The following is a 15,934-nucleotide window of genomic DNA, read 5'->3' on the forward strand; positions in this document are numbered from 1 at the left end:
GGCCCGGCTCGTTGACCCGGACTGGGTCGATGCGTTGCTGTGGGTTTTACTGGGCGTCCGCACTGTGCCCAAAGAGGACTTGGCCCTCTCCTCGGCTGAATTGGTGTACGGGGCCCTGCTGACAGTGCCCGGTGAGTTTATTCCATCAGCCCAGGGTCAGGCGGAACAACCATCGGCCGCCCTGCAACGCCTTCGGGAGACGGTGGGCACGCTGGCATCGGTGCTGACACCTCGCCTCGGTTCGGCCGTAGGTCTCTTCCGCTCTGCAGGACTGTCCGTTTGTTTTCTTGCGCCAGGATGCACACCGGACGCCCCTTCAGCGTCCGTATGACGGACCATACAAGGTGCTCAAGCGTGGCTCTGCCACCTTCGTTTTGGACATGGGGGTTCGTCCTGAGACAGTCTCTATTTCGCGGCTGAAGCCGGCGCACGTGGACATTAGCCAGCCGGTCCTAGTGGCGCGGCCTCGCCCTCGAGGTTGTCCTGCATCCCGGCCCTTACCCTCAGCGTCCCCGCAGCTTTCTTCGCCTGGCAGTGTGGTTCCGGTTCCTGCGACCGCCGTGGTGTGCACACGGGCTGGTCGTCTCATATGTCCCCCTGTCCGTTTCGTGCCTCCGGTTCTTTGGGGGGGGGTCCTGTGGGTCCAGGCCACTCCCTGGATCATCCCCCGAGGCACGGGTTGGACAGGGCTGGAGAAGGAACTCGTGCTACGGTGTTTGCCTCAAGGGGCTAGAGAGATAACTCGTGCTTGAGACTGAAGAGAGTGTGGATGTTCTGGTGCTGCATTAAAATTACTGTTAATACCTACTTGGCATCTTGCCTGATTATTACTGCGTCCAGACCCACTACAAGGTGACGTTTCGGGTCAAGACCCTTCTTAAGACTGAATTCCTTTTCCTCTATTCCTTTTCCTTTTCTATTGCTTTTCCTCTATTCCTTTTTCTCCAGAGACCTGCTGAGTTACTCCAGCTTTTTCTGTCTGCATTCTGACCATCACTGACTGCTGCATGCCATCCGAACAAGGACTTTTGTCATGGTTATCTTTTCAAAATCCTGAAACCCTTTTACCTGGCAAATCATAAGGGATGGCATTAAAACATGTTTGAGTAGTTTATTGGAAAACCCCACCACATCAACCAGGCGGTCACATAAAATTCCCAATATCCTAATGTAGAGCAAGGTGGGCAGGAGTAAGGAACCCTGGCTGATGAGAGAAATTGAGGCTCTGGTCAGGAAAAAGAAGAAGGCATGAATCAGGTACACACAGCTGAGAACAAGTGTATCCCTGGAGCGGTATGGGGAATGGAGGAACATGTATTTGGGAAATTAGGAGGGCAAAAGGGGGACATGAGGCAGCCATGGCAGACAAGAGTAAGGAGAATCCAAAGAGATTTATAAATCAAGGGAAAAGGTAACTAGTGGTTATCTATGTGTGGAGCCGCAGGAGATGGGCAAGGTCCTCAATGAAAACTTCTACTGTTTATATCATGGAGAAAGACGTGAAGACGAGAGAACATGGAAAGTTAATGGAAAAGTCTTGAGGACAGTCTGTATAATAGCTGAGAAGGTGCTGGATGTCCTAAGATGTATGAACATAGATACATTTTCCTGGCCAAATAAGATATATCCAAGGACACTGGGAAGCAAGAAAACAAATTACAAGAGCCCTAGCTGAAATATATGAATGATTGTTTAACACAGGTGAGATGCTGGAAGGCTGGACAGGAGGCCAATGTTGTGCCTCTATTTAAGAAGGGCTGCAAATAGAACTATTGACCAGTAAGCCTAATATATGTGGTAGGAAAGTAATTGGAGAATATTCTGAGGGAATCATATTTAAGTACATTGGGAAAGACAGCTATTGATGAGGGGCAGTTAGCATGATTTTATGTGTTGGAGATTGTGTCTCACAAATGTAATAGTTTATTTGAGGAAATAACTAAGAAGGTTGATGAGGGTAAGGTCGTAGATGTAGCCTATATAGTGTTCAGCGAAGCCCTTGATAAAGGTTTTGCATGATAAGCTGCTCTGGAAGGTAAATTCACAAAATGCTGGAGTAACTCAGCAGGTCAGGCAGCATCTCGGGAGAGAAGGAATGGGTGACGCTTTGGGTCGAGACCCTTCTTCAGACTGATGTCGGGGGTGGGACAAAGGAAGGACATAGGTGGAGACAGGAAGACAGAGGGAGATCTGGGAAGGAGGAGGGGAAGGGAGGGACAGAGGAGCTATCTGAAGTTGGAGAAGTCGACGTTCATACCACCGGGCCGCAAACTGCCCAGGCGAAATATGAGGTGCTGCTCCTCCAATTTCCGGCGGGCCTCACTATGGCACTGGAGGAGGCCCATGACAGAAAGGTCAGACTGGGAATGGGAGGGGGAGTTAAAGTGCTGGGCCACCGGGAGATCAGTTGCGTTAATGCGGACCGAGCGCAGGTGTTCAGCAAAGCGATCACCGAGCCTGCGCTTGGTTTCGCCGATATAAATAAGTTGACATCTAGAGCAGCGGATGCAATAGATGAGGTTGGAGGAGGTGCAGGTGAACCTCTGTCTCACCTGGAAAGACTGTTTGGGTCCTTTGATGGAGTTGAGGGGGGAGGTAAAGGGACAGGTGTTGCATCAGGGTGATGTCACGCCGGCAGTTTGAGATAAAAAGTTCTAGTGAGGGTAGTAGGCCATACTGGGGGGTAAAAGTGGAGGGGGTCCGTTGGAGACGGGAGAAGGGGTCATCAGTGGAGGGTCGGGACTCCTTGCCATGGTAAAAGGCTCGGAGGCGGAGGCGGCGGAAGAAGAGCTCCACGTCATGGCGGACGCGGAACTCGTTGATGTGGGGGCGGAGGGGAACAAAGGTAAGGCCTCTGCTGAGGACCGACCGTTCGGTGTCTGAAAGGGGGAGGTCAGGGGAGATGGTGAACACCCGGCAATGGTGGGGGTTGGGGTTGGATGGAGGCAGGGGGGCAGGTGGAGGTGATGTATGGTGGGGGGGTGGTGGGTTAGCTGGGCTTCATGGTGTGAAGCAAAAGGTGATGATGGCAGATTGTTTTTCGGACTGGAGGCATCTGACCTGTAGTGTGCGTGGGGTAAAGATGCTGGGCCTATTGCTGTTTGTTATCTAAATTTGGTTGAAATTTGCAAGGCACGTTTAGTAAGTTTCCAGATGACACTAAAGAACTATTGTTGATAGTCAAGATGGTTATCAAGAGTCACAGTTGGACCTTGATCAGCTGGACAAGTGGACTGAGGAATGGCAAATGGAGTTGAGACGTTGCATTTTGGGAAGTCAAGCCAGGTTAGAACCTTCACAGTGAATGGTAGTGGCCTGGGGAGTGTTGTAGAGCAGAAGGATCTTGGAGTACATGTATAGGTCCCTGAAAGTGGCATCACGAGAAGACAGGGTGGTGAAAAGGGCTTTTGGTACATTGTCCTTCATGTCAGGGAATTGAGTATAGAAGTTGAGATGTTATACCAGATCTCCCAACTCTTCCGAATTTGGCGGAAAGTTTACGCTTTCTTATTTCATTTCCGCCATTCCGATTTCACCACATTTTTCTGCATGTGTCACATGCCTTGCCGCTCGCCCTAACCTCGCCCCACCCCTCGCCCCGCCTAGCTGCTCGCCTCGCCACTCGCCTGGCCTTGCCTTGGCGCCTGCCTGGCCTGGCCTCGCCGCGTAGCGTGAAGCCCGTTGATGTTGAGAGAGGATGGGGTGGGTTAATGGGGGGGGGGAGTGGAGGAGGGGAGTGGGGGAAGAGAAGGGGGGTGAGAGGGGAGGGGAGGGGGGAGTTGAGGTGGAAGGAAAGAGGGGAGGGAGAGGGGAGTAGGGGGGAATGGGAGTGAGGGGGAGGAGTGGGGGTAGGGGGAGGGTAGTGGGGAGGACGTTGGGGTGGTGGGGGGGTAGGGGGAACATGGACTGTTGTAATTTGCTGTTGAAGACCACTGGAGCAAGTATGTCTTCAATTAAATTAGGTATGTGCAATTTTAAGTGAAACTCTTTCTTCATAACTTAGTCCTACATTTTATGACCCTTGTTCAAAAGCAAAATAGAAAAAACAAAACAAAACAATTTTTTCTTTGTGTTGCAAAAAGTATCTCTTCAATAACCTTTCTATAATTACAGAATGTACTCGTGAAATAATAGTTGTTTTTCACACATGAATGTAGTGCAACGCGTGTGCACATTTGGCGTGCATACTTTTTTTTGCTGAAAAGTTGAATTATGCGCCAAATTTTGATTTTTTTAATGTAAAATTCTGAATTTTGGACATCAAAATTATGAATTCATGAAATCAAATGTTGGGAGGTCTGTCATGCTACAGTTGCACAAGACGCTGGTGAGGTTGCACCAAGTATTTTGTTTAGTGGTGGTCAGCCTTCAATGTGAAATATGCTATTTAGTTGAAAAGGAAGCTTTATGAGGATGTTACCAAGACAAAGATAACAGTCTACAACGCCTGTGTCAACAGCACGCTGCTGTATGGCAGTGAGACATGGACTACATATGCCAGACTGGAGAGAAGACTCAACACCTTCCATCTTAGAAGCATCCGCCGTATCCTGGGTATATCCTGGCAAGACAGAGTGTCCAACGCCGAGATTCTGTCTTGCGCTGGCCTTCCGAGTATGTACACTCTACTCAGGCAGCGCAGGCCATGTCCACCACATAGAGGATGGCCGTATTCCAAAAGACATCCTCTATGGAGAGCTGACATCTGGGAGAACCATCGGCCGCCCCCAGCTACATTATAAGGATGTCTGCAAGAGAGATTTGAAGGCGCTCGACATCGATGTGGAGTCCTGGGAGAGACTTGCAGCTGACCGTACAAGGTGGAGAGGTACCCTGAACCAACATCTCAAGACGGGAGAAGACAAACTGATGAACACAGCGGCAGACAAGCGGGCACGTAGAAAGGAGCACAGCAACTTCAACAGACCAGAGACCACACACAAATGTGACCTTTGCGACAGAGACTGTCACTCCCGCATTGGTCTCTTCAGCCACAAGCGACGCTGCTCTAGCCGAGGTGTGGAGCCAGCAACCAACTAGGATGCATCACCCATGGTCATCCATGACCGAGAGGACCTATGGACTAAGGACCAAGACTCATAGGCCTCAGCTACAGGGAGAGGTTGGGCAGGCTAGCACTTATTCCTTGGAGTTCAGGTGACTGAGAGGTGATCTTATAGAGGTGTATAAAATCGTGAGGGGAATAGACAGGAGGAATGCACGGTCTTTGTCCCAGGATAGGGCAATAAAAAGTTAGAGAGCATAGGTTTAAGGTGAGAGAATAAAGATTTAATCGATTTATTCACAAAATGCTGGAGTAACTCAGCAGGTCAGGCAGCATCTTGGGAGAGAAGGAATGGGTGACGTTTCGGGTCGAGACCCTTCTTCAGACTGATGTCAGGGGGGCGGGACAAAGGGAGGATATAGGTGGAGACAGGAAGATAGAGGGAGATCTGGGAAGGAGGAGGGGAAGGGAGGGACAGAGGAACTATCTAAAGTTGGAGAAGTCGATGTTCATACCACTGGGCTGCAAACTGCCCAGGCGAAATATGAGGTGCTGTTCCTCCAATTTCCGGTGAGCCTCACTATGGCACTGGAGGAGGCCCATGACAGAAAGGTCAGACTGGGAATGGGAGGGGGAGTTGAAGTGCTCGGCCACCAGGAGATCAGTTTGGTTAATGTGGACCGAGCGCAGGTGTTCAGCGAAGCGATCGCCGAGCCTGCGCTTGGTTTCGCCGATGTAAATAAGTTGACATCTAGAGCAGCAGATGCAATAGATGAGGTTGGAGGAGGTGCAGGTGAACCTTTGTCTCACCTGGAAAGACTGTTTGGGTCCTTGGATGGAGTTGAAGGGGGAGGTAAAGGGACAGGTGTTGCATCTCGTGCGGTTGCAGGGGAAAGTGCCCGGGGTAGGGGTGGTTTGGGTAGGAAGGGACGAGTGGACCAGTGAGTTACGGAGGGAACGGTCTCTGCGGAACGCAGAGAGGGGAGGGGATGGGAAGATATGGCCAGTGGTGGGGTCCCGTTGTAGGTGACGAAAATGTTGGTGGATGATATGTTGGATCCGCTGGCTGGTGGGGTGGAAGGTGAGAACGAGGGGAATTCTGTCCTTGTTGCGAGTGGGGGGAGGGGGAGCAAGAGCGGAGCTGCGGGATGTAGAAGAGACCCTAGTGAGAGCCTCATCTATAATGGAGGAGGGGAAGCCCCGTTTCCTGAAGAACGAGGACATCTCGGAAGCCCTAGTGTGAAACACCTCATCCCGGGCGCAGATGCGGCGTAGACGGAGGAATTGGGAGTAGGGGATAGACTTTTTGCAGGGGACCGGGTGGGAAGAAGTGTAGTCCAGATAGCTGTGCGAGTCAGTGGGTTTATAGTAAATGTCCGTCACTAGTCTGTCTCCTGTGATGGAGATGGTGAGGTCCAGAAACGGGAGAGAGATGTCGGAGATAGTCCAGGTATATTTAAGGGCAGGATGGAAATTGGAGGTGAAGTGATCGAATTTAATCGAACCTGACGGGCAACCTTTTCATGCAGAGAATGGTTGATAAAAGGATCGATCAGCTGGAGGAAGTGGTTGAGTCAGGTATAATAAACAATATTTAAAAGACATTTGGACAGGTACAGGTACTGGGATAGGAAAGATTGAGATAGATATGGGTCATTTGTGGGCAAATGGGACTAGCTTAGATGGGGGCATCTTGGTCGGCATGGTTGAGTTGGGCTGAGGACCTGGTTCCATTTTATATGACTCTAATTTTACTAAATACCTATATGTGTGCTTTTTGCTGATTTGATAAAAAAATTGATAAAAATCACCTTGGATATTGATGACTCTCACACGCCTGGAATAACCTCCCACAGTAATGGTCAGGGTTTAAATTACACACTGACCAAACTTGAATATCTCATGAATGAATGTGACATGCTGATTACCAAGGCTCTAAATTATTCCCCAGTCAATGAAAGAGCCCATGGAGGTGTTACATGTTTGATCTTTGACATACCACAAAAATATAGATTTTGTTAAAAAAAAATGGGCATAGTTGTCAGAAGTAGGCAAATAATAGTGTATGTCTTTGGGTAAACTGAAGCAAAGGGGAGGAGAAACTGACAATTTCTGGAGCAGGAAGTGTTGCAAAGTCATCAACAATTATGACTAGCCCACATGCACAAACAGTCTTCTCTGTAACTGCTGTTAATGTGGACCTCAAACATTTGCCATTTCAACTGGACACAGGTGCTAAAGTGATTCTCTCCGTTCCTGCAATCATATTCCCAGCTGACCAAAATTTTCAATATTTGCACGTTTTATTGTTTTCCCAAGGAGAATTTTACTGATAGACTGTTTTGTTTCTACATTCTCAGTTACTGTTATTAGATTGGCACAAGATTTTTCTTTGAACTCTTCCAGTATCATAAACTGTAGCAGGTTGTGAGAAAATATCTTGCTAAGGAGAAACTGATTGTGTGTTCTACTATGCTGTTCACTAGCAGAACCCAAGACAATATGTTGCAGTCCAGCATTTCAAATAGATGAATAAATTCAGAATTAACTAAATCTGCTTTTTATGGCTCAAGTGGTTTCATTAGACTCAAACACTCTGTGCTACAGTTATTTAATGAATGCATGCCATATGCTTTAAATGTTCTGGTCAATCGCTGATAAAAAAAAACTGTGTAATAAAGTCAGGGAAAAAGATGTCCTTGTGATAGGCTTCTATCAAAGGAGTTACTTTAAATTCAGTAACTACTATCTGGACAATGTGGCTTGCAATTTATGACCCAAAGGTAGTCATACATTATTGGAATATAGCCTACTGAGCTTCACATTACACAGATGTGAAGCCCTGATTATAGTTGCTTCATAATTAACAGTGATCAGATTTGTTCTGTGGCATAAACGGTGCATGTGTAGAACATTAACCATGGTGCACACTCATTCAAATTCAGCTCAAGGGCTCCGTGGCAGACGGGTCACGAGCTTCAGGGAGTAGAAGCACCAGCTCCTCCATATGTTCTTCCTGCATCTTACTACAACTACCAGTGCAAGATAAGTTCCCAAAAGAGCCAAATCGTGTTCTGTAATTACAGCACCACTTTCTGCAGGATAGAAATGAGGAAAAGCTAAAACACTCCCTCATCAGATAATTTGTAAATTACTTTACATGGTGGATGCCTAACTCAGTTGGTTTCAACTGCTGAAATTATAAATAATTGTAACAGATGTGGCAATATGGCTGGCCTCCAATAAATGAGACCCTTGATAATATAGCCGACCCTTTGACAGGCCAATTTAATAAAATGTGAACAAAATCTTCTTACTAATAATTTATCATCCTGTTTCCCTATTGGACAAACTTAATTACCCTAGCAGTTAACAAGGTCACACCCAGATGCCAACCTCTGCTACAGTTTTGATAATACAATCAGCAATTGAGGAGCGATGAAAGCTTTGTTGTTTTTTCATTACCTGGCTTCAGATAAGCACAGGTGGCTGAGCCTTGCTTGTCAGTTCTTAATAATTATAGACTGTTATGGAATGCATAGTTAGCACATTGAAGAGTGTGCATTAGCATTTTTTTATACGACAGAGGTGCTAAATTGCCGGGTTTATTTCTCTGAGATGGAAGAACTTGTACAGTGTTATATCTTGAATTAGATCCATTACAATTTCAAGGCAGCATACGACTTTAGTTTTTGGTTAATTTCCTTTGACATTAAACAAATTATCACCATGGAATGTTTGAAACAGAATAAACTCTTCCTTTTGATAAAAAAAATATTTTTGAATTTTGAGGAAGACATTTAAAATCAGATTGCTGAAAGCATTTTTTTCCTGTGGGATGAGAGAATAAGGAGGTATAACCATACAAAATTTAATCCCTTTTCCTTCACGTTAGTGACACAAGAAACTGCAGATCTGGGAAGATAAAGGATAAAAAAACAAATTCTGGAGGCACTCAATGGGTCAAGCAGCATCTGTAGGAGAGAAATGATCTCACCTGGCCTCCTTTTCTCTTTATACTGGCAATCTTCCCTCTCTACACTCAACCCGGATGTAGAGTCAACCTGAAACATCAAAAAAATCATTTTCTACCTACAGATGCTGCTCCAGCCACTGCAGTTTTTTATTTGCTCCTTCACAAGTTAGTTTGTCCAAATTTTTCTCTGCATGTTTCATATACAACCAGATGGGTTTCTGTAGTCATAGGGCATGGAAGCAGACCCTTTGGACACTGACTCTGTGCTAACGACAAGTACCTATTTTACACTAATTCCATATAATCATCCCCAGAAACTCATCAAATCGCCATCATAGTCTACCACTCACCTACACACTGGAAGCAATGTACCGTAGTCAATTATCTAACCAACTTGCAAGTTTTTGGGATGTGGTCGAATGCCCTTCGGGAGAATGTGCCAACTTCATGCAGACAGCAATTGAAGTTAGGATTGAACTTGGATAGCTGGAACTGGGAGGCAGTAGCTGCACCAGCTACGCCACTGTCATGTCTTTTGTATTACCTGCTTTGTAGTGAACACACCGTGTCCTGCAATATGAGCACAGCCTTTTTTGAAATTAAAGAGCAATAATCTGCTGTACTTTAAAATATCTTACTCTCATTGTGATAATTTCATAAGGGACCACTCATGGCCTTTGAATTGAAGTAAGGTCAGCTTCTAATATGTAAGTGAACCACTCAAAATTAGAATAGAATTGAGGTGTGAAAATGAATCAGAACTTTATGTGAGGTGATAATTTATTTTCCAAAGTGACACTTCTGTATTCTTCATAGCTTGTCATGCTGGCATTTTCCTCGGAGATCTAGTTGGTCCACTGATGACATGATAGGATCCTTTTGAATTGAGAAAAGAGTAAATATTGGAAAAAATTCTGTGACTTTATTTCTGTAAAATGTGTACATTTACATATTGAATTTTGCTGAATGGCCTAGGTGTTGCAGATGTCTTGAAATGATTAATTCTACAATACATGGAAAGTATTAATCGGGAAATAAAGGTGATCTTTCAAGCAGTTGGTATGAAAGGGCAAAATATCCATTCTTTTTGTATTTTTATGCCACACATGTTTGTATTTTTATGCTATATAGTGACCAAAACACAATAATCATTGTGTTTTGGTCACTATAAAGTTATTGTGTTTATAATAATAAGTATGATTATTGTGTTTTGGTCACTATAAAGCATAAAAATACAAAAATGTGTGGCATAAAAATACAAAAAGAATGGGGTTTTTTTTTGGGGGGGGGGGGGGGGAAGACTTCAGTCCTTATTAAATGAAACTTAAAAGAAACAAACTAGAATTAAGAATCTTAATCCATGCTGAAATTAATTAATAGATTAATATTAGGCAAAGGTTTTACGATTAATAGAACCAAAACGGGTAGATGGTCCAGAGCAGACTTTATCTAAATGGATGGCTGAATGGTAAACCAATAATCTTAAAGATCACCTTTATGTTTTATATATACCTCTAAAACTGTGTGCAAAAGTGGAAAAAAAATCCTGTTCGGCACCTTTTAAGAAGTTTTGCATGGGATCAACAAGTGGGTATGCTTTCAGGACCCTGCTTTGCTAAACCAAAGCAAACATGAATCACAGAATTGTTCAAATTGTTCTCAGTAATTTTGGGTATATATCCTGTTTTGATTTATTTAATATTTTGGAATCCGGATGCCGCTAGCTAGTGCAATGTTTACTGACCCTCCTTGCGAAGGTGGCTTTGAGCTGTTATCTTGAACTACTGCCATTCTTATGAAGGTACCCCCATAGAGCTGGTAAGTAGGGAATTTGAAGACTTCAAAATCATTGAGAATTTTTGTGATAGTGTTTGTTCATGGATTTTGGAAGTCTATGAGACTTCAAAGGAGCCAAGTTTTAAAACGTTCCAAATCACATGGTGGTTTGTTTTATATCAAAAACTAATCTCTTAATCAAGTTAATTTTGTATTTTAAAATAACCCAGTTTTTTGTCTTTGTAAAGCCAGATATTGCAGTAAATTGTATAATACCTCACAATGTTATTGTGTACAGATATAGCCAAATAATTTGTGATCTTTTCATCAAATCTTTTCATTTTTGTCAGCAGCAAACACACCATAATTCAACCGGTGATTTGCATCATCAAGTTACTACACAGAGGGCAGAGATTAAGTCATTGAAGGACAAACTTAAAGTAGCAAGTGGAAAATTAATGGACCATTTTGATAACGGACTACTGGAACTAAACTTTGCTCCTAGAAAACAAGGAAGACATTGGGTATGTTTTATTATTTTTTTCCGAGGTGACCTGCAATCATGGTAGCTTTAAATTCTAAAGGCTAACTTGGATCTTTTCATTGTGAAGTTATTGTTTGCAGATTCCTTGTGTGTATATTTTATCAGTGCAGATCGTTTCATTGCCTTGCATTCTGCTGGTTTGGTTTGTCAATGCTATTTACAAAACTCTGTCAGCCATCTGCACATTGTCACTTTTGGAATGATTAGAATGATAGATTCAGTTATTTTTTATATGAGCTGCAGAAGAAGGGGTAGGGTGTATACTGCAACATTATGCATGAAATGTATGTAGAACAACCAAGACAAATGATAATTTGACATTAATCTCTGTATTATCCATTGGGGACAATTTTGGTATCTGGGAATCATCACTGATTATACTCAACAGATTTATTTAATACATCTCAATGGTTATTTCATTAACACTAAAGGTTTGTTTGAACTGTTTCTGTAGTGAACATAATATTAGCAATACTGTATTTAAAACAAATAGTTTGAAAATACACTGGAGGTTAAGAATATATGAGGAAGGTTAGCTGTATCTGAATCTGCGTCTTAAATATCTAATTTTATTAGTGCCAATTATTTGATTTTTGATTTTCATCAATTTTATTTGCATTGGGAGGAAAACAACTGAACTGTTTCTACTCTTCTTAAGCCATTCTTGGGGATTGAAAATGACTTATTTTGTTTCAGTCTTATTGGTTCTGAGGTGGTTGATAAGGCGAATGTGGGAACCACAGATGTCTCCAGGAGGTTGGTGATGTCTGACAAAGGCTGGGAGTGGGGAGGAGGTAGTTTGGAAGGTGGTCAGTGTTCTGCTCCTTCTGCAGCTTCGGCAAGTTGTCTGAGTGTTCCAGATGGATAGACTTGACGTTCCCACACCTTGGCTCCTTCTTCAGTTTGAGATGTCACAGGCAAAGAGATTATTTGAAGTCAGTGGACATGTTGCAGTTTGAAAATATTACATCCTTGAATCTTTTCCACTGTCTGCCTGGTAATTTCTTCCCAAGACAGAATTTGGAATGGAATGCCTGTTATGGGAGTCTTGTGTCAGGGATGTAAATGTAGTGGCATGTCCAATGCAGCTGACTGAATGTAACTACAGTGTCAATAAATGTATGTTAGCCTTGGACTAGAACTGAAATTGATCGAAAGATTGATTGAAAGCTGCCGCAAGGAAACAGGCTTTCGAGAGAAAACAATCCAAGTTTGTCCACCCTCCATAACCTGGCCCCATCCTACCTGACCGACCTCCTCCACAGGCACACTCCCACCTGCACCCTCCGCTCTGCCGCTGCCAATCTCCTATCCCCCCACATCCGGACTAAACTCAGATCCTGGGGGGGACAGGGCTTTCTCCATCGCTGCTCCCACCCTATGGAACTCACTACCCCAAACCGTTAGAGACTCCCCCACACTCACCACATTCAAAACATCGCTGAAGTCTCACCTGTTCAGTACTGCCTTCAACCACTGAAGGTCACCTCACCTTCTGTCTCCTTTCTCTGTTCATTTATTTATTTACTTATTTATCTATTTATTCATTTCCCTATGTTCTCAAAATCTCTGTAAAGCGTCTTTGAGTATATGAAAAGCGCTATATAAATAAAATGTATTATTATTATTATTATTATATTTTATACCCTCTAACCCAGGCAGTATTCTGGAAAACCTCTTCTGCATCCTCTCCAAAGCCTCCACATCCTTCTTGTAATGAAGCAGCTGGGATTGCACACAATACTAAATTCAATCTATTCAAAATCTACAAAGCTGCAACATGACTTGCTAATTCTTCTACTCAATGTCGAGACCGATGAAGGGAAGCATACCCCATGCCTTCTTTACCACTATCTACTGATTTTTCATTTTCAGGGAGCTCTGGGCTCAACCTCAAAATGCCTCTGTGCGTTAAAGATCCTCCTGTACATATTAAAACTGGTCAATGATATCAACAAGGTAAATAAAATAGTCATTATTGTAGAAGGACACAAAATGCTAGAGTAACTCAGTGGGTCAAGCAGCATCTCTGGAGAAAAGGAATAGGCGATGTTTCGGGTTGAAACCCTTCTTCACCTGAAATGTCACATTATTTTTTTCCAGAGATGCTGAGCTACTCTATCTTTTTGTGTCTATCTTCAGTTTAAACCAGTATCTGCAGATCCTTCCTCCTTGTGAAAAACAAAGGTATAGTGTGGATAAGAGTGCAGAAAATTATAAAAAAACAAAAAGCAGTGTCAAAAAAATTGTCACAGTCCTCACATGTTGACTATGGACATGATTATAATAAATAGGAACTGAAGTAGGCTATATGTCCTCCTGAGCCATTAAGTAGGATTGTTGCTAATTTGATCATAGCTTCAAATTTACTCTCCTGTCTAATCTTTGGACTACCTGATTCTCTGAAAGACCAAACTTGTATCTATTTTTAATATACTTAATGATTTAATGACTGCACTCTGGGGTGAAAACATTTAAAATAATTACTACTGTTTGAGAGGCTATTTCACTTTATCTCAGTTATTAGGACATTCTAAGGAATTTAAGACCCATGCCCCATCAGAGGAATGTTTTTACAGTAATTTTTTAGATTTAGGATTAGAGATACAGCGCGGAAACAGGCCCTTCGGCCCACTGGGTCTGCGCCGCCCAGCGATCCCTGCACATTAACACTATCCTACACACACTAGGGACAATTTTTACATTTGCCCAGCCAATTAACCTACAAACCTGTACGTCTTTGGAGTGTGGGAGGAAACCGAAGATCTCAGAGAAAACCCACGCAGGTCACGGGGAGAACGTACAAACTCCGTACAGACGGCGTCCGTAGTCAGGATCGAACCTGAGTCTCCGGCGCTGCATTCGCTGTAAGGCAGCAACTCTACCGCTGCACCACTGTGCCACCTTGTCAAGTATCCTTAGGACATTTCTTGTTTCAGCAAGATTCACATCTCATTCATTCAAACTCAAGAGCATTGGTCCAATCTGTGGAATCTTTCTTCATGAGCTTGCTTCTTACTAACTTAAGTGAAAAGAAAAACAAATAAATTGCAGTGCTGGCAATCAAAAATAGAAATAAAATGCTGGAAACATTCATCTGTGAGAAGAGAAACAGCTAACATTTCAGATTGGAGACCCCTCATTAGAACTGGGAAGAAGAGAAAAGAAATGTAAAACTGGAGGGAAGGTGAGGGAGGATGAATGTCTATGAAAGGCTAGAACTGGGTGAACATGGGGGGAAAATGGTTTATTAATCTGTGAGTGAATTGAAGCAATGGGGTGTGAATGTGGACAAAAGAATGCAGAAGTTATGAAATGCCGAACAGGGAGCCTTCATAAGTAGAATCAATTTAGTAAACCTTTTTTGCATTGGCTTCAAAGCAGATATATCCTCAAATAAGGAAAATAAGTCTGTTATTTCAGCTGTGTTCCTTATAGTTGTAGCCTAACTTACATTGTGCTCCCTTCACCTTGCAATAAAGTCCTTCCTAAGTACTTGTTGCATCTTAATGCAAACTTTGTGTCTCTTGTATGAAGTTGCCAAGATTTCCCTGAGCAGGAGCATTCAATATTATCAAGCCATTCGAGTAAGTCTTTGCTTCTTTATTCAACCTACCAATGTAAATAAACTAATTTCTTCAGATTATGCAACATCTGTTAGAGATTTGTCCAAACATAAAATCTGTTTGAAAACTTATCAGACTTTGCGTGTCCTTATAATTTACTTCCCCTCCCGTATATTTCTCAAAACTGTGGACGAGATGGGGATTAGCAAAGGACTGAGAGCAGGGTTGTTCTTTCTGTAAAATAAAATTGATACAGAGCATGGAACAAAGTAGGGAGTGGCAGGACCTGCACTGAGTTGGAGGGAGAGGAATTATCCAGGGAGACCAAAATCTATTGGCTGAACAGGTTAACCCAGACTAATCTCCAGGAATTTGCTGAAATTATTACACGTGTGTATTCTCGATAACAAAGCATATATTACTGTCAGATGGCAGTAAATTAATTGGGATTTGGGCATTTTCCGCATCAACGTCATGAAATTAAGTACCCTCGATGAAGTAAAATTGATGAACTTTTCACCTTGGGCTTCCGTATGTGTGGATGTAACAACATTGTGAATGGTTCCCAACAGACTATAATGCACACCAAAGGAAACTGCATTTGAATCCAAACTATCGTCACTTAAGTAATAACCTCCATTTATCAGAAGCGTACAAGGCAATAAATGGGCCCTGTGCAGATTAAATGAAGAGGTTTCATGCCAAGGCATCTAATCAGGACAGAGGAGCCATTTATTGCCAAAACAATCTTGAGAAATGCAGGTGCTGCTATACTACATTTTAATTATAACTGATAATAGAAATTTAAATATGTTAACCAAAACCATTTGTTTTGTGGCACCATAATACTTATGATAAAATATTATTGTTCAATCTTTTCTTGCAAATGGAAAATGAAGCTTTGCAATCAACAATACATCTAACCAACCAACAAATGAGAAATGTAATTGACAATGCATTTCTTCTGCAGTTTCGCATTTCAGACCAATTTGGAAAAGATTTGGCTTATACCAGCTGGCAGTACAGCTGTGCAAATGCATCAAGCACGAAAATTGGTCTTTTTTTAA

General features: G+C 43.1%; 1 protein-coding gene across 2 annotated transcripts in view; it reads left to right on the forward strand.

Moving 5' to 3' along the window:
• The window catches only part of cntln (centlein, centrosomal protein), a 354,488-nt gene that overhangs the window by 114,169 nt on the left and 224,385 nt on the right, over positions 1-15,934 (forward strand). The window contains exon 10 of one of the 2 annotated variants that reach the window (XM_078396868.1): positions 11,108-11,281. In XM_078396868.1, coding sequence (XP_078252994.1) covers positions 11,108-11,281 — 174 coding nt within the window. The remainder of the gene's footprint in view (positions 1-11,107; positions 11,282-15,934) is intronic. The other variant, XM_078396869.1, reaches the window with a different exon arrangement.

This window comes from Rhinoraja longicauda, chromosome 3 (genome assembly GCF_053455715.1).
Source record: "Rhinoraja longicauda isolate Sanriku21f chromosome 3, sRhiLon1.1, whole genome shotgun sequence".
Classification (NCBI taxonomy): domain Eukaryota; kingdom Metazoa; phylum Chordata; class Chondrichthyes; order Rajiformes; family Arhynchobatidae; genus Rhinoraja; species Rhinoraja longicauda.